We start from the raw sequence: 18,805 nt of genomic DNA on the forward strand, positions 1-18,805 counted from the left end.
TGCTGTTTTTCCAGCAACCAAAGAAGCCTGGTGGAAACTCGTATCCCTATCCATACTTGGTGTACTAGGTCACTACCGGTAGTAGCACTGCAATGCCCCCTGTCGAAAGCTGTAAGAACTGCAAGATCGTTCAGAGGTTAGGAATCCAACGTTTGCTTTAATAGGCTTGAGAGATGTGGTGCATGCTTGAACTTTGTCACTTTTACAATTTAGAACAAACCTAATCAACTTTATTATGTAACAGTTGCAAAGGGTAGACTGTATGGCAAGGGAAATGTATTGAACAAAACGTCTAAAAACTACACTACTCCCTATACGGAAAACAAAAGGTGCATTACTCTATAAACGAGTAACGGTACACTATCAAACTACAATGGAGAGCCACAAGTCTACTTTAAATGTTGCCATCTTCGAATGTGGGGCACGTCCTTGCAGTGACCCCTGACCCTGAACATCACATTGTACTTCAGTCCGCCGAGATTCACTGTGCGACACAACAAAGCCTGGATCCCGTCCCGACGTGCAGCTGTGGCCTTGAAGTGGAGGGGGCGTGATACTGCTTCTTGTTCAAGGGTGCTGGAGCCCGGATCAAGCGTTAAGTACTGACAGGGGAGCGACCAAGCGTCAAGATAAGGACCGTTGGCTGGTTATGACGAGGCGCACCCGGTCTGACAACCGGTAAGGATTCCGTCCCCCATCCCCCTCCCCTTTCGTATGACGTAGTGGATTAATTGTGAGTGTTGTATAGATTTCACCGGAGCACCGTCACCGTTGATTGTTTCTGAGTCACTGCCCCTGTGTTTCACTATTTGTCACTTACTGGAACGTTATGTGACCCGAAGGAAAAACGAACGTTCGTCAGTGACCTTAACACAACAGGCTCGCCCATTATGTCCAATTATCATGCGGAAATGTTCACGGTGATTACTTGGCTTTTTGAGGCAGAGAAAAGGAAGTCAACGGTCAATCGAATTGAGGAGAAGACTGTACAAAACGGCTCAGAAGGGAGTCGCCAAGAAGTGGGCGGAAAGACCTCGCCTGAGTCACTGAAGAGATTTGTGAAAAAATCGTTTTCAAGTGGAGACCACACATAACGGGCGAACAAAAGCAGGAACCGGTGGATAACACAGCTCGGTGTTGTGTTACCTTCATGCCCCTCGACGTACTGAATGGCTATTTGTTTTGCTCGAGGACTTCCTTTAGAAGTGATTAATGCATTTTCACAACTTCCAGAAGATTACGGATACGTATATTTGTGCTTATGGTTGATTATGGTAGATTGGAAGGAAATAGGTTGGAGTATAGTCAGGTATTGTGACCTGTATTGGTTCCATAGCAAACTTCAATGAATCAGTGTCCCGTCTAAAACCTATATGACCTATATCCAGCTACCGTGACTACTGTTCTCGATCCACCTTCTTGTCTCAATGATATAAGGAAGCTACATGACCCTACATGTATTTGCGGTTTAGAAGTCAATTTTTTTCCAATCGAAGTATCCAAGGCTTTTATAAAAACAAAAACATAGAAAATACATTGTAAGCTACACATCACTGGGAGTAACATATGTTAAAACATGATTGACTTTTTTTTTGGTTAGCACTCTCTTTTCAAAAGTTACAAAAGACGTTCTGATCCGGAACCTTTCTATCTAAATCCACACCCAGGTCATAGTCTGAAAAATTACTTATCCTGACGAGAATGGTATTTACGCTCTTTTTACAACGTACCGGCAATGTCAAAACTCACGTCAAAACTTCTGTCAAAAGTATACATCTATCGTTTTCACGTGCATCTTTAAATCTAATATGGTTTGATTGGTACCATGGGAGTACTGCATCTTTTCTACTCTGCCAAAATTGTGTTTTCAGTAAACGATGGTTCTGTACGTACGGGTAGCTACTGTGTTTTTGTAGCCGGAGGGAAGGCTAACGTTTGTGGGCGTTGAACGCCTTCTGGCATGCACCAGACATCAGATAACCGGTGTCACAAACAGGCCAGGGTCTAACTATACCGTACAGGCCTGCTGACGGACTGTCTCTCACACCACGTAATAACGGTGAGCGGGCGAGAAGGGAAGGGTCCAACGCGAAGAAAAGAGGGGGCTTTTCCACTTTTATTATGTCATAAATGTCGCTGCGTAAATATACAATCATGCCCTATCAGAAGCCTCGCTTTCTTCGTCAAAGCATTTGTAATGGTCGTGACAGGGCCTGACAATGTGTACAGAGGCCCATCGCTCAACTGAGTTTGGATAAATGTTTACAGGGGAGACTGAGCAGATGGTAGTTGCCGTCTCCCCTGTACTCAGTCAGCAGGGCGGCACGGTGACCGGTCCGTAACAAACACTGTAAACCAGATCGGTCCGACCGCAGAGCCACTTCTTAAGGCCAGTCCGGGTTCGCGCGTTAATCAGCCGACTGTGATTTTTGTTCTGTAATCTGTTTAGTTCCGCAGGTCGCCGGTTGCAGGGAAGGCAAACATCCTGTTTGACCCGAGGACACGCCAGATTCTCTCCTGACGAGGTGTCGCCGTGAAGTTTGTGGACCATCACAAGTAGTGGTATCACCCCGGGAACGATAACGGACAATGAGGACTATGACCTGCCTCGGACTCTGCGTCGCTTTCATGGTCACCTTTGTGCACGTGGAAAGCCAACAGCAGCCCAACCTGGTGTTTCGGGAGCCCCCGAGGGCGGTGACGGAACGTTACTGCTCGCTGCTGAACTGCTGTAGAGGTAGATCGGACTCGTGTTCCCTGCCCTACTTCGACACGATCTGCTACTGCGATGAGTTTTGCAACCGCACGTCTGCGTCCGACTGTTGCCCGGACTACCGGTCGGAGTGCCTGGGCCTCCCCCCGCCCAACGAGCCCACTCCGCTGCCCCAGCCTCCCGAGACAGGTAAGCTATTGTAGCGGCCAAGGCAAACCGTTTACTTAACAAATAGTCTGTTCCAAAGTTGTGTATCTACTCCGTATCCCCGCACAATGGGTCTACCGCAGAACCCGTTGTTACGCGGCAAAGCTCCTACTTTATCGTGCACTCTGTGATAAATCTTCGGGCGGCTTGTATCGGTGAGCCGCGAACCATGTTTGCGTTGAGTAAAGGCTGTACAGAGGCCATGTTACTTTACTTAACCGACGTCTGACTACATTTTTTGTCAGCATTCTTATCAGCAGTAAGTTTCCTCCAGACTAGACTATCTATATGAAAACATTGTCGGCGGGAAACGCAAATGTACAAGCTGTATTTACTCGGAAACAGGCTTAACGGTGTTTCGAGACAAGTTCCTTTCATCTATCTGCTATTGGCGTTTCCACAATAATTCTGCTCACGGATTGCTCACAAGAATCGCCCGACTGTTTGTGAGGCGTTCTAAGATGTCGGCTGCGACCTCATAAGTTGAAGGTACAGCTACTTAGCGCAGGACCAAAAACAGACAATTTTCATCCCATGTTTGAACAGCTTATCTAATATACACACAGTACAGCTTCCCTTGGTGAGGGGAACGCTCCACATCAAACAGCGCCCATGTTTTGCTGAAAATGATTATAAACGATGTGCGCTGTGTGCATTCCGAGATTGGGGCACTTAAGTCACTCTTTTGATGTAGGAGGGAGCAATATTTGAAGAACATGTGAGAAGCAATGTGAAAGAATCAAGAGATTCGACTAGTTCTTAGGAGTATGTCGCAAGGGTACCGTAGTGCATTGTTAACATCTCTTGACAGACAAGATACAAGATGACTGATGATCTATGAGAGGTTCAGACGACTGAAAAGATCTCCTTGACAACCAGTCCCGGACTCTCGGTTGGCGGGAAAACATTCCACCTCCCCGGGGACACGTCCAAAAGAAAAACGTCTGAATCTTTGAAGATCTATTTTGCTAGCTTTTGTCTTGGCGCGCCAGTGCTGGAGCCAATATAGCATGGCACGTGAGCATAGACCGAACCACAAAGGGTTTATCTCATCGATCAAGATGGCCAACTCCTCTACCTATCAATCTACGTTCCACCATCTGTACTCAGCTTAAGGTTATTCTAAATATAATAATGTCCTTGTTTGGTTAGATGAAATACGAAAACACCAAAGACTGGGCAGTCGTATCTAAGAAAAGTGCTCAAATGTCACAATTGGCCAGAGCACACTGCCCAGTTTGTGTGCGTACGAAATACGATGACACAGCAACTCAAACGATATGTTTTGGGACAACTTGTGTTCCAAACACGCCGCTCAAAGCACACTAGGCTTCATTGTATTGCCTTTTTTTCGTTTGTTGACTTTGAACTTATCTCTAAACACCGCGATGTTCTTAAATGCAGCAAGAAATCTAAACGAAAGAAATCTATCTAAAAAGGCCAAAGACAAGTGCTTCTAAAGCTTCTTAGAGACAGGGTAGACTCTAGGTAGAGTTGCCAGATGAAATTCGCAAGACAAACGCGAGCAGTGTTCTCTCACCCGTAAGTGAAGGTGTAAAGCCGTGTAAATACCAGTAATGAATACGGTAATGAGCGTTTGCACGCTACGATCTGTCACAGGACACAGTGTTTTGTGGCTAGGGGTGTTGTTCAGATGCTGTCAACAAGAATGGGCGTTGTTTGAACACTGTCAGGCGATTATTTACTCCCACAGTGTTCATTTTCCTCAGGCACTACCGTCAGTAAACTGCGCCATCCCCGCTCCGGGCTGTTATTTGCATTTCGCTAAACATCAGTGTATGAATTTCACATCAGTAATACAACCTTCAGGCAGGTGTGGAGAGATGATCGTGACATGTCGACGGTTTCCAGACTTCTTTATTATTGTCCTCTTATGAGGAGTTTAACTTTCCCACTCGAGATGCTAAGAGGATCAGCTTACATAAGGGGATAAGCTGGTCAGAAAACAGTTCCCAAAATGACAAATTCCTCCTCCTTACATCTGTTTGAAGATGAAGGTCCGTACATAACAGGGAGACCCACACAGTACGAAGGCCCCTTTGTACGCATTCTGTATATATCAGATAGGATTGTTTCGTTGAATACCAGTAGGCATTAGCCCAATATCACCACAATGTACGATGAGTCATTGTTACTGTATATCACCAATGGCTGATCGACATATCTGATTGAGCTCGCCTTAATGTACAATCGGCTTTGTGGAAAGCGACGCAATTTGGGATAAAGCACGTATCATCTGTTTGAACAGTTGGTGGTTGAAATTTTCTGTTATCCCGAGTGAAGAACACTGGCACAGTTTGCTACGGATCTGTGCGAAGAAGTCACAGCAAGGTGGCCAATAGAACTACGCAATCTGAGATTGCTTAATAATGTAGATTCTGTATCTAGTGTTCTTGTCATCAATCTGGGAACGACTAGTCATAGAACAGAAAATAACTTTATCAGAACTCCAAGCAATAGCTGACTGTTGATTGTTGAAGCGCAGAATCTTGCGTGGCTCTTGTTTCCGTACCAACCATCTCCAAGGGTCAATCCATATTCTATCTGACAGTTAAACTGTCGTGTAAATATGCTGATCACATATTGGACCTCGGCCGTTTTACGCATCTTTGTTACGAAACATTGTAACACATGACTTCAAGCAGAGTTAGCAGCAATATACACTTCTTTACATAACAATAACACGGGTTATTTGCTTTTCCTTATTACACGCATCCCAGCGATGTCTTGGATATTTATGTAAGCGTAAAAGTAACGGCTGGGTGACAAGGTTGAAGTTTTTATGCGAGAGAATAAAGCCAACCCAAACAACCAGGCTATCATTTACCCGCCAGAAACGTTACAAGGCGCTAAGTGCAGGTTACCCACGAGGACATCGTGTGTTTATACGACATAGTTTGTGTTTTGTAACGAAGGGCTAACATTGCCAAGGTTATAACCTTCTGCGGTTGGCAAGGTCACGGTAAAACAACAGCTGGGTACAGGAGTTGTTCCAAACCCGAGGTTTGTTGTGACAAGTGGGGGCGGGAAGATATATACAAGTTCACGTTACAGGTGCTCGGGAACTTATGCCGCCGGGAGTTCCCATCTACAGCACGGGTGGTGTTGATGTCCCCTGAACTGATGACACCTCAGATAAAACATCCTTTCATCCACATCAAGATAACACTGTTGGCAAACAAGTTCAAGGCTTGACTGCTCATAATTAAAAGCGAGAACAGAATTCCTGCCAGCATTTGAGATCACAGGGCGGAATGCGCTCGGCTGAAGCAAGGAGGTTAACCTCCTTGACTGAATGTTATCTTATGATATATATCATTTAAGTCATTGCATTTTTTTATCATTTCAGTTGGCTGCTTCCACGAAGGGACTTATCATCCAGGCGGGGCGACTGTCAGGATTAACTGCAACCAATGGTAAGGTTAGGTGTTCTATAGTTAGTCTATTCGGGTGTGGTTGTGGCTGAGTGTTGAGGACATTGTGTCGCTTGAATGGGGGGAAAATCAGCTAATGTTTAAAGTTATTTCAAGTGATAAATTCAAAATTGCATTAGTCAAAATGTCCTGAAACATTATGGTGTTCTCGTCTCCTCCAGTTGAAAATATCTGCATGAAGAAAACTGTTGGTACTACTAGTTTGGTTCGTCTAGAATTCTGATATTTGTCCAAATTAAAATAAATGGTGGTTTCCAAAAGATCTGGCGGTGTCGCTTAGGGTGATATGTGTACGTTGTTGGATGTAGCAATGTCTATTCTGGCATTCCATACATTTAAGAGGTCAAATCAGGAATCCTCACCACCATCAGTCATCCCAAGACTCTGGAACCGGAAAGGAAATATTGTGCATTGAGATTGACGTGTTAGTGTGCTACCGACTTTGGTTCGTTAGAGGGTTCGGAATGTATGAGGAATGTAAAGACTAGGAAAACTCTCGCGGTGAGCGCACACACGGACTCGAGGTGCAGGCATGCCCTACCCTGGCGTCGGCGGGCTTGGGTAGTGTCGGACAGCTGGGGATGGTCAACAAACCTGGGCTGCTGGGTTTGTTCGTCTCATGTATGTTGAATTTGTCTGTAAACTGAAGAATATTTCCTGTAGGAACTGACACGGACAGACGTCAGACAAAAGGGCGCGCACAAGGGAACTCTGTGGTTTCAAAGAGGAGACCCGGCGCGCTCTGACATGGCGGTGGTGTCGCGCAGAATGTTTCAAATGTGTGCCTTGTTCCTGGATAGACATTTGGTACGAAGCCAAGTACTTGGCCCTACAAGGTCAATGAAATACATTTTGTGCAGTGCAACTGGACATGTGTCAAATGGAGCGTCGTTAGTAGCCTCTACCAGTCTCCGCGGGTCGCTGGGAAAATAGTAGAAATTGGCCAAATAGAGTCAATTGTATGAAGGGAGTCGGCTACGGAGAGAGGGTCGCGGATGGGAATGTTATCCTCCATGGCCAAAGTCCCCCGGCAAATGTTCTCTCTATTTCCGACGCGGTTAGTCTGGTAGAGACTACGTCGTTAGCACGACTTTAGCGGGAATACAAAGGTCCATTCAAAATAGCGTAAATCGAGTTAAGAAATCGTATAATCTGACGATTGTTCGATACTGTGGTATGGGGAAAGAAATAGGCGAAGCTAGATGTTTTAATTTTTTTTTATTCACACAACACAGATTATCTGTTTGACGTAACTCACCAACTGGATTTGGTTTCTTTCCTGTACATGTACACTGTGCCGCTAGTGTGCGTCTTTTTAAGGCAAAGTCGATATCGTCTCGCTGGACCAGTTTTTTTTGCTGTGTCGTGTGTCCTGTCGTGTGTCCTTTGTCCCCTTGTCACAAGCATGTATTAAAACCACTGTTAGATCCACCATAGGGGGCTTATACGTCCCGAACAATACTAGTCGTCTCATACGAGACCGAAAAAATGTGGCGGAAAACGCCGTAGATCTGTAGCATATCTGTCATACGGGCGGAAAGCGGCTCAGTCCCGAGCCCCTCTCCTCGCTGATCCGCTCCCCGCATGTCCCCCACAGCGTGTGCCAGCCCACCCAGGCGGGATCGTACGAGTTCCGCTGTCAGGAGAACCCCTGTCTGCTCAGGCCAACCATGCTGGAGGCCATCAACCAAGGAGACTACGGGTAAGTACGCTTTCCTTCTAGTAAGACCCGTCTTTCCGTCTTTCCGTCCCAGGACGGAAGTTTGCTTGTTGAGATGGATAAAAATGTCACCCTGTCCGTCTCCAAAATGGGAACTTTATGACATGAAATTGATGAAAATGCATATTTGGAGACTTAACATGACAGACCTAACAACAGAAATTAAAACATTGGGTCTCAAACAATGAGAGGGACGGGGAAAATTTAAAGCTGGAGACAGCCCTGTTCTAGTCTCTACCAGACTCCATAGGTCGCTGGAAGTATACCGTATAGGTCGCAAACTGTATTCAACGACCGGCAAGCTTCCCTGGCGTGTTATCTGTCTATTTGCCCAATTTCTACAATTTTTCCAGCGACCTATGGAGTCTGGTAAAGGCTACCTTCCTTCTACAGATCTGTAACCTGGTATCCATCCTAATCTAGCTCCCGTTCACTCCGCTGCTTGCTTTCTGGCGCTAGAATAGGATAGATACCAGGTTAATAGATACCAGGTTAATAGATCGGGACAGACACAATTGACAGCAATCGATCATCCTTAAACTCATGCAACACGATGAAAACCTTGTGCAATGGACACCAAGTCTGCATTTGTAAACGATTAGATCAGAAAGAGTTCAGGAGATCCCACAGTCAGCATGTAGGGTGTGATTGAGACACGCCAGTCCTGCAGGTGCACCGGGAGTTTAGACACGTGACATGGATACCCGCCCCTGTTGTCATTACCCGAGACAGGGCTCCTAGTCATAGTGTACTGGATTATCATCACCCCAGAGATCAAATCCAAGCTTCTGACTTGGCCTTTCAACAATCTACTTTCAATAATCTTTTTAAAGTACAGAACCTTGGTGAGATTAAAACTCCTTTTGCCAGTTGGATACGGTCTTTGCCACCGGCACCGATAGATCTGCTTCGAGATTATCTGACTTAGCCTTTCAACAATCTACGCTTTTAAAGTACAGAACCCTGAAGAGAAAGGTAGTGCGCATTACTACCACTGGGGTTCCAAGATGACTGCCGACCAGAGCACTGCTAAGAGTACGCCGCACCTCTTGATTGAGACCATACTCTTCATGCTGTAACTTGTTAACGTGATATTTACCGTCCACAGGTGGCAGGCGGAGGCCTATCCGTTCCTGTACGGCCTGACTCTTGATCAAGGCCTGCAGTACAAACTGGGGACGGACCCCGTACCGGAGAGCGTCCACGCCATGAGGGGGATCCAGGTAGGAAATGTGACGGTGTACAGCGTTCTCCATGTAGCGTTTCTTCTATGGACTAATGATGATGAGAAGTACGAAGTATTCAGCCACAAGTCGATAAATCGGGGAAGGGCGATCAAGTACCGTTCCCTACTCTCCAAGCAGAGGCTCCGATCTGGTTGATTTTTGACGTGTTTTAGGCGTTTTTGTCGGGCTTTCTATTTTGTCCCATTTTCTTTATGTCGCCAAGTTTGACAAAAACGCCTAGAAATACGTCATAAAAACCAACCAGAGCCGAACCTCTGCTTGGAAAGTACCATTTCCTACATTTCCAATCTTGACAGGCAGGAAACCTGTAATTCTAGCCAATTTCTCTCTATGCGGTGTTGCGACGTCTGTACTGTTGGTTGTATTCCCACGCGGGCTCATATCATGTTCTGTGTGTTTCTCCTGTATTCCCCCAGGTCAGTATCAGAGAGAGCCTCCCGGAGTTGTTCGACGCCCGGCAGCGGTGGCCCGGTCTCATCCAGGACGTGCGGGACCAGGGCAACTGCGGGGCATCATGGGCGTTTTCCACCACAGGTAAACGTCGCGACCCTGTTTGTCAACTGTACTACACACGTCGTTTCAAAATCAATCAATACGGTCTGAGTTTTGGCATGGCAGCTGTTAAACACCACTTTCTTTGTCTAAATATCATGGTCCCATACAATCAACGGCTTATTGCTAAGATTCCATTTGTGACAATCGTCAATAAACTATCTTCACCGTAAAACACTGTCGTTTTCCAGTTCCATGTCGTCTTTACAAGGAAGACGTCGACTCTAGCAAATTTAAACCTTGTTGTTCAGCTGGTACACATCACGCCAAAAATAGCAACTGATAAAATTTTGAAACAGTTTGACGTTTCAGACTGTCTTTCGTCAGTCAAGGATAGGACTGGAAAATCAGGTTTATTCCGAAACTCTGAATAGATATGTCAATGAGATTAAGACAATTTAGGATGTTTTGACATAGTCTCCAAAAGAAGATTAATTCAAGACAAGGTTGTATGAAACGTCTGACTGTTTCAAAATTTTATCCAGTTGCTTGAGTAACTATTTTTGGCATATCTTACTGCCTGGATGTCTAACCTTCATCAACGGTACAAATCACTTCTTGTTGTCCTTCAGGTTGCCCCTTTGGCTCGAGTGGTGACCTCGATTCATATATCTATGTGCTAGATCAATTGTACTAGATCTCATTTAGCGTACCCACGGTATCATTTCGATTAGTTTATTGACTAAGACCACATTTCCATCCCAGCCGTGCTGGCTGACCGCCTGGCCATCCAGTCCCGCGGCACCATGGCCGTGACCCTGTCCCCACAGAACCTGCTGTCCTGCAACACCAACAGACAGCGGGGCTGCCAGGGAGGCAGGCTGGACAGGGCCTGGTGGTTCCTCAGGAAAAAGGGGTAGGTCCTCCTTTTCTATAATTACAGAGGGGTCGGTGCCGATGGTGTGCAGTACCAAGGACAGGTGTGTTTACATGTATGCGTAGATGGTATTCAGCACCAAGGACAGGCTTGTTTACCTGTGTATGGATGGTGTTCAGCACCAAGGACAGGCCTGTTTGTGTGTGCGCGCGTGTGTATGCGTACGTGTGGATGGTGTTCAGCACCAAGGACAGGTCAGCCTAGCTGTATGCGAATGGCGTTCAGTACCCAGGATAGGTGTGTTTGCCTGTGTGTGTGGTGTTCATTACCAAGAACAGTTCAATTTGCCTGTACGTTCATGGTGTTAAGCACCAGGAATAGGGCTATTTGCCTATGTATGGATGGTGTTCAACATCGAAGTGGAATTCTGCATCGACAGGCATCCACACTAAATGTTCCAGCGCCTGTGTAGGGCATGTAGGGTAGTCATTTTATCAGACAACGACCCATTGTTCGAAACGTTGTTCTGGAACTGCAAACTCCCCTTGTTCTAGACTAGCAACGGTGTTCGATGTGGTTTGTTTACAATCTCGACTGACTACTTAACTGAAGGTGACACCGGAAGACTTCAGCCTCTCCTTTTCCAAGTCAATAGTTGAGAGGTTTTTTTCGACAAAAAATGGCGAGACGTCGTGGCCGACGTAGGCATAGGCGGTCCCGAGCTCGTGGCGTCCCGTGTCCCAGGTTTCCGGCCTCTGACGTGTCCGATGAGCCGCAGGATGAACGACGGCGGTTGTTCAAAGCGGCGTTGATCACAGCGTTGTTGGCTGTAGCTGTGACGACGGTGAGTTCTCTACATCATCACGTTATACATAGTATACCATCTTTTAACAGTGTGGTAATGGGTCATCAGATTTGTTATTATCGATCACAGCATATCGATTAGTTTACGCTGGATGTCAGTTCCACGCATCAAAAATCGTAATGATCGTTTCAGCTGATTTGAGGAGGTTTAATTCGCTGAACAAAATGAAAATTTTCCCTAGTCAAGGATTGTCCATACTATGGATTCATATGAAATCCATGCCTGCAGCCTGTTTGTCCATATTGTGTTACTATGTAAGAATCCTTTTTTTCAGGTGGTCGTTGTGAAGATCATAGTGCAGTTAAACACCACTGCAGATGAAACCAACCTCCCCCCTTACCGAAGCTGGGGATATAGCGGAGCGGAAACCTATCCCACTGATCCCGAGGTGACCTCAAAGCACAAGCTGAGTGAAAAGGTCCACGTGTTCGCTGAAGACGACACCCGAGTTCCCGACGACATGACCTCGACTGATTGTCCCCCGACGGAAAGTCTCGTGTCTCCTCCGACAGACCACGTGCGACCCGACCAGACGGACGGCGGACGAGATTTTGATGACTGGAGCTCTATGAGTGGAGAAAGTCACGTGCGTGACAAGAACGTCCCGGTACTGCGGCGCACCCGAAAGCAAACTGAGGTTCACCTGCCCGACGATGATCCCGTGGCCTCTCCGACAGACCACGTGCGACGTCGTCACAGATTCAAGCCCTGGGACGTCATGACGGCTCAAGAGAAGCATTCCTATATTGTCATGATGCGACTTCGCATTTACAAGTACATGAACAAGCTTCTCCACCGTGAGGATGAGCCAAAGTTGCGATCGGATTTTGAGGCCGATAACCATGCCGGTGTGCGACAAAGGCCATGGGCCGCGAAAACATTTCCCAACTCGGAATCACCCACAGCCCCAGATGATCCGGTGGACAACATGTCCCAGTTGGCGCCAAAGCCGGGTTCATTTCCAGATGTGAAACCGAAGAGCGAGATCGAGAACACGGAGAAGACTGCGTTCGACAAGGTTCTGAGCTTCATCATGACAAACAATATGACATGTCGCGAGAGAAAGCACCTTGTGTTAAGGCGTATCAAGGGCGTCACGAGATTGGCGCTGGTCGTGGTCGGAGTGCTGGTAGTGAGCTCGTTGATCACAATGTTATTGGGCAGATCACGTGATGAGAAGCCGTATTATGTTACTGTGTTCGATGTGTGTCTGATAAAGCTATACTTTTGATAGCAAAACGCGGTAATGATTTGTTATCTCCTGGTGATTAAACACAGTTTTGTGCGAATGTTGCAACACCGTCTCAGTGTGAATTACTTCAGCTGTACTGTATAGTGTTACAGAGTTTTCAGGTTACTAGGGAAGATGCAGTGTCATTTGTTCTAAAAGTTACATCGTTACACTTGTGTATAAAGGTTTACTAGAAGTGAATAGTTATACATGTTATGTATTTCATCATCACAAGTTACGGTATGTTGGAAACACATCGTGTTAGGACAATACCGGATGCTACTGCGTGGCAAGAATGTCTGTTTTAGCGTGTGTGTGGATCGTGTTCAGCACCAAGGGCGTTTCCACCTGTGTGTGAATGGTGTTCAGCTGCAAGAGCGTGTGTGTGCCTGTATGCATTTAGCGTTCAGCATCAGAGACAGGTCTGTTTGCAAGTGTGTGAATGTTGTTCAGCATCAGAGACAGGTCTGTTTGCAAGTGTGTGAATGTTGTTCAGCATCAGGGACAGGTCTGTTTGCAAGTGTGTGAATGTTGTTCAGAACCAGGGACAGGTCTGGGTGCTTGTATGTCGATGGTGTTAGCACATTGGACACGTGTATGTATATGGGTGTATAACGTTCAGCTTTTGCTTGTGCTTGGCAAAGTGTGAAACTGGTCGTTTTTTCATGTTTTCATATGTGTTCGTATTCGTTTGAAGTCCGCTTTAATTCCAATCAAGTAAAGTCTTTGATGCCAATCCATGCTTGACGTTTCAGGGTGACCACTGACGCCTGTTACCCGTACACCAGCGGGAACTCCCCCCAAGCCGACCGGTGCGCCGTGCCCAGGTCAAACGGCAGACCCTACCCCTGCCCCAGCAACAACGGGGAAACAACCAAGAAGTACCAGTCCTCACCAGCGTACAAAATCTCAAGCAGGGTAAGGCACCTTTCTTCTTAGTTACTTGGTAAGACGCATGACAGACTACACGGTTGACAGAATGTAATTCATAGCAAGTAGAAGAATATCTTCCTTCACTGATGTTACTTTGTACTGTATGTACACGTATTTTATACAGATATCCCATAACCATATTTATGCTGTCTATTTCCAGGAAGAAGATATCATGAAAGAAATAATGACAAATGGTCCTGTCCAAGGTACTGATTTTCTTCTTATCAATCGTGTCTTTTAAGTTGATAAAGATCACATGTTGCTTAAGTCATAATGATAGAGATGTCTACTCGCCAAGCAGAAGAATGGGTTCGGCTGTTTTTTGACGTGTTTTTAGGCGTTTTTGTCGGTCTTTCTATTTTGCCCCATTTTCTTTATGTTGCCAATCCGGACCCATTCCTCTGCTTGGAGAGTAAGATATTTCTTCAAACTGTTTTGTTTGTCTGCAGCCACGATGGAGGTGAAGCCTGACCTGTTCTCGTACAGATCGGGGGTGTACAGACACACGGAGCTGGCGCAGGGGGAGCCGCCCGAGTACCGCCGCAGGGGATGGCACTCCGTCAGGATCATCGGGTAAGTACTGTACTTATGTTTCACTAGGATGGGACCAAGATTATGTGAAGAAATATTGATCATGCAAATGTCACCAAAAATTCAAATTTCATTTGAACTCGTACATTGCATGGGCATACATGGCCACGACGCGTCACATTACGTTACATCACTTAGATCCAAGCAAAACATCATTATCAAATCCCACCCTCTAGCTTGTTAGCTGGATGTTTCCCTTTATGACTTATTTCAAGTGTAGATAGTAGCGACGGGCTTTTAGAATATACCGTAAACAGAAACTAAGTGCCTAATAGTCTGAAGGGCAAATTGCTGTTTTACAATTGCAAAACAAGTGCTTTTTATGTTTGTTTATATATGAGATCACTAACAGTGTTATGTTCTTCTTTATTCTTCGAAGATGGGGTGTGGAGATGTCGAATCCGTATCAAGCACCAATAAAGTACTGGGTAAGTATATGTTAGTATACTTATTCACACATGACATATTAATTTGAATTGAAACGAATATGTACGAGTTACGTGAATTGGTCCAGTTTTTTCGACAGTTAAGCAAGCCATTTGACCTGTTTCTTTCAATGTCTTTTCCCAGACGGTGGCTAATTCCTGGGGCAAACAGTGGGGAGAGGATGGTAAGTACACATGGCGTTATCACTGAATGGAAAGTGTTTTAGAAACACAGTCTTTAGATGTACTCAGAGAAACAGAACCCAATGGACCCAAATCATAATCCTAATCCTGACGATAGCCAGCAGGACAAGTGACTGGGATGTAAACTGATTTTTACTTTGCCGTACTCTGCTCTATAATGTTCTGTTAAGTCTGTTTTCTAGATAGAGATGATTCTAACATTGAAATGCCATGCATTATGTTTAAAGTGCTCGTCTCTAAAACAATGCAAAAGCGATCTATTCTACTCTCCAAGCAGAGGTTCGGCTCCGGCTGGTTTTGGGGCGTTTTCATCGGGTTTTCTATTTTGTCTCGTTTTCTTTATGTCGCCAAGCGATCTATGAATATATCTACTTCAAGGATCTAAGGATATAACGTTCTTTATTCATACAAAAACTATTTGCGCTATTTCTCCCATAGGTTACTTCCGGATTGTTCGTGGCGAGAACGAGTGCCAAATCGAGTCCTTTGTGCTCGGCGTCTGGGGAAAAGTCAACCCGATGGTGCTGAACAACAGGGTCCAGAGGAGGAGGAGGAGGAGTTTAAAATGATGCTGATATATGTACATGTTGAACTGTAAACCTCAGATAGTTGAGTGTGGTAGCTGTGGACATCTGGTAGGGAATGATGTCCTGTGTTGTAATACCATCTCTGCAGATATCAGTGACAGTTGTGAAAAACACCTAACATTTCTTGCCATCCTCCAATTTTGTGCCATGGTATAGTTTAAGTGTATTATTTTGTTCCCAGTCAGCTTGGGCACTCCGGTTATGTATGAAATCAATTATGAATGTACTATTTGTTGGATATGATGTGTACTATATCTTATGACACCTTCCATTTCGCCAGTGTAGTGTTTCAAGTTTATATATGAATAAATATGCCACGCGCGGTCTACATTGTCTTATGGGCCGCTAGATATACAGTATTTTTCCGAAGAAGTATTATATCATCGGGCTTCATCCTCTATGTGTGACAAGTGTATCGTAGTGGTAACAGAAAAGTACATTTAGATATCGGATCTTTCTTCCCCTGGCTATATCACTGCTGGTTCAACACACTGTCGTTAGGTATTGAGAACTCTCAGACCTGGTTGAAATATAAGTTAATACGTCTGAAATAAATGTGTATTCATTCTGGTCATCTTTTTCGTGTGTGTGCATGTTGTTGTGTTGCTCCCTTATCCCATGTTTCGTGTAGTTCTCTGAAACAATGTGCTTACTATGAGATTAAATTGTTTAAATCAATTAGGGGGAGGAAGACGACGCGACACTTAGTAAAACCAGTGGATGATGATGATGATGATGATTATCTAGGTCAATTTTACCTTACTTCAGCTTTAAACGGGTAGGTCTTCGCTTCAAAACTCACATGAAATTAACATATTGTCAAGTCAGCGTTTCCTTCCGAGGTACAACTCACAATCCTGAATCCATCGTTCTAAAGTAACGTTACCATCAGAATAGAAGTGTTCCAGAGCTGACGTCACAATCCGGTGTTCTACACTAGCAACCCGACTGCTGTTTACGTCGACCTCGCCGTAAACGTGTTACGCTTGGTTGTGTACTTACTCACATTCATTTTGAGTAAAAAGAAACGAAATGTCGAGAAAGAGACGTGCTCAAGTGAAGGCACGAGCCCGCCGTCGTCCCAAGATGGCCGTGGCAGCGTCCTTCCCGCCGAATCAAGAGGGTCTGTCCGATAGGTCCTCAAGGCTGTACCTATGGGCGGCCATGGCTACTGTCGTGCTTGTTGCCACTGCAGGAGTGAGTTTTTACGATACTTAATTTTGTGATAGTCTGTTTGATAGTCTATTGTCACGTTCTGTGGCTAGTAGTACCAATATTTTCTTTCTTGAAAACGAGCATGTGGAAAGTGAATGTAAAGACTCTTTGTACATAACCAAGTGTTTTATTCAACCGACATTTCAGTGACCGTTTTTGAACTTCCTCGGGCAATCATGAATGGTTCAAGTGGAAAGCCCTGCCTTCCATTTAGACACACGTCTTTTTTCATAAACCTTTCCGTCTTCATCCCCTGAAGTACAATGAAGTTACGGATATAGCGTTTTGATTTTTCGTCTTGAAAACCGATTTCTCTACATCAGGCAATCGTCATTGCGTCTGGCTCCACCACCACCGCCGAACAGGCCACTCCCAGGACTCCTAGCGCTGGCGTCCGCTGGCAGGATAGTATTGGGGACAGATACGATCCAGAGGAGTTTGAGTTTTCGCAATACTCGCAGTGGGAGAGCGACCGAGGTAAGAAGCACTCTTTTCTCGACGACACTGACGACGACACTCAAAATGTGCCTATCTGAAGGAGAACTTACCTGACCATGCCAACGACGAAGTTCTCACAAACCAACTGGGTGACCCTGTTTCCCTGTTAGACGAAGATTCGATTGTTTGGTTTGTTTGTTTCCTGATATTGTATATCATGTTTGTATCAATGTCATTGTATTTTTCTGTAGTCATTGTGATGACGAAAAGCCGCGACGAAGCCCCTAACAATGATGACACTCCTCCAATGGATGAAAACCGGAAGATGCGACACGACGATACCCGAAGCTACGATGCTGCTGTCGGGACGGAGCCGGTGGATAATGCTGAGATTCCTGGTCTAGTTCCCAAGGATAAAGTTGACGGTAAAGGTAACTTGGACAAGTGCTTAGCTCTAATGAGACGTAGTCTCACAAAAATTGTATTGCTGTCTTAGGTTTGTATATCGTGTTTTAACCACCGAGAAGGGGGGCCATTCCTGAAGAAGGTATTGTGGTTGGTCGTGTCCCTGTGTTCGCATTTATAACTCACTTTGTGTACTTATGTTAAATATCATGTTTGTAACGTTATCATCTTCATATTTATTTTCTGTAGACTGTGACACGAAGCGCCAGACAAGCCCCAACCCCCCTCTCATGACTTTGTTCGGGGTTCGACACGAGGAGAAGCATGCTCCAGGCGCTCTGGAAAGCACATTGCACGTTGATGAAGGTAAATTTGACATGCATTGCTGTACTTTTGCCCTGTATTATATTTGTATTGTCTAAGATGCAAGGCGCAGTGTAGCACATTGATGACGGATTGCAACTGCAGGACGTTTCGACGGCTGCAGATGCAGAGCTCAGTAGGTGATGATGATTATGGTCTGTTTTGTGTAGGTTATTTGACCTATGCGCCCATCAATGACGGCTATGATGACTACCGGCCACAGAACTCAAGCGTACCGTACGACCAGACCAGTGCTCCTGAGGGTCTGGGAAGTGACAGGACGGATTCGCCTACTATGGACGAAGTTCCTTCAAACCAGCTTAATACTGACAAAGGTAAACTGAACGTGTCACAAAGATTGCATAGCGATTATTGACATGCTGAATATTAGTTTTGTACTGACTTTATTGTCTTTATTGTTTCTGTAGGCAGCGGCCAACTGCTCTATGTAATTAAAATGCTGTTGTCTTTTCAATGAATAGAAAGAAAAAGATGCCCCATGATAACGATATTGTCTGTTTTCCATTGTTACAGGCCTGGACGGACAGGGCGCAGAGTCAGTGGACGGTGTTCCATCCCAAACTGCAGAGAGTAATGGAGGGGAACACATTGTGAAAAACAAGATTGAGAACGGCTGTGTAAAGAAACATGGTCTGCGTAACCTACTGAGAAAAGCAGACCGCACATTTGTGGCCGTATCAATCACACATCAATACCTGAACCATGGACTGTAATTTTGATATAAGTTAGTTCTATAATTCTTGTGTAAGTTCAATACATGTCTTCACGTCCATCTACTGTTGAAGTCTTTCAGGCTCTCAAACACAAAGTTTGTAC

The 18,805-nt window shown here is 45.3% G+C and overlaps 2 protein-coding genes and 1 long non-coding RNA gene across 5 annotated transcripts; all 3 read left to right on the top strand.

Annotated features, from left to right (window-relative positions):
- Positions 1-450: 450 nt before the first annotated feature.
- On the top strand, positions 451-16,121 carry LOC136428604 (tubulointerstitial nephritis antigen-like). 3 transcript variants are annotated; one of them, XM_066418246.1, is made up of 13 exons: positions 451-678; positions 2,450-2,902; positions 6,291-6,357; positions 7,973-8,077; positions 9,204-9,318; positions 9,759-9,876; positions 10,600-10,750; positions 13,563-13,725; positions 13,901-13,946; positions 14,190-14,313; positions 14,711-14,759; positions 14,902-14,941; positions 15,399-16,121. In XM_066418246.1, the coding sequence occupies exons 2-13, from the start codon at positions 2,590-2,592 to the stop codon at positions 15,527-15,529; spliced, it is 1,422 nt and encodes a 473-aa protein (XP_066274343.1). In that variant the 5' UTR covers positions 451-678; positions 2,450-2,589; the 3' UTR covers positions 15,530-16,121. The 3 variants fall into 3 exon arrangements, with proteins under 3 accessions (XP_066274343.1, XP_066274345.1, XP_066274344.1); XM_066418248.1 differs by having other exon boundaries at positions 2,458-2,902; XM_066418247.1 differs by lacking the exon at positions 451-678 and having other exon boundaries at positions 2,102-2,902.
- LOC136428605 (uncharacterized) lies at positions 11,323-13,548 on the top strand. The gene is made up of 2 exons (XM_066418249.1): positions 11,323-11,555; positions 11,851-13,548. Exons 1-2 carry the CDS (start codon positions 11,391-11,393, stop codon positions 12,805-12,807), a joined length of 1,122 nt encoding a protein of 373 aa, XP_066274346.1. The 5' UTR covers positions 11,323-11,390; the 3' UTR covers positions 12,808-13,548.
- Positions 16,122-16,574: 453 nt separating the features above from the next.
- LOC136426758 (uncharacterized) lies at positions 16,575-17,972 on the top strand. The gene is made up of 3 exons (XR_010754347.1): positions 16,575-17,239; positions 17,452-17,631; positions 17,855-17,972. It is a non-coding gene; the product is annotated as an uncharacterized lncRNA (long non-coding RNA).
- The last annotated feature ends 833 nt before the right edge of the window (positions 17,973-18,805 follow it).

Source organism: Branchiostoma lanceolatum, chromosome 2 (genome assembly GCF_035083965.1).
Source record: "Branchiostoma lanceolatum isolate klBraLanc5 chromosome 2, klBraLanc5.hap2, whole genome shotgun sequence".
Taxonomy (NCBI): Eukaryota; Metazoa; Chordata; class Leptocardii; order Amphioxiformes; family Branchiostomatidae; genus Branchiostoma; species Branchiostoma lanceolatum.

Coding starts and splice junctions, on each gene's coding strand:
- LOC136428605 (XM_066418249.1), top strand. CDS start 11,391: ATGGCGAGACGTCGTGGCCGACGTAGGCATAGGCGGTCCCGAGCTCGT. Junction 11,556..11,850: donor TGGCTGTAGCTGTGACGACG/GTGAGTTCTCTA, acceptor CCTTTTTTTCAG/GTGGTCGTTGTGAAGATCAT.
- LOC136428604 (XM_066418246.1), top strand. CDS start 2,590: ATGAGGACTATGACCTGCCTCGGACTCTGCGTCGCTTTCATGGTCACC. Junction 6,358..7,972: donor AGGATTAACTGCAACCAATG/GTAAGGTTAGGT, acceptor TGTCCCCCACAG/CGTGTGCCAGCCCACCCAGG. Junction 9,319..9,758: donor ACGCCATGAGGGGGATCCAG/GTAGGAAATGTG, acceptor GTATTCCCCCAG/GTCAGTATCAGAGAGAGCCT.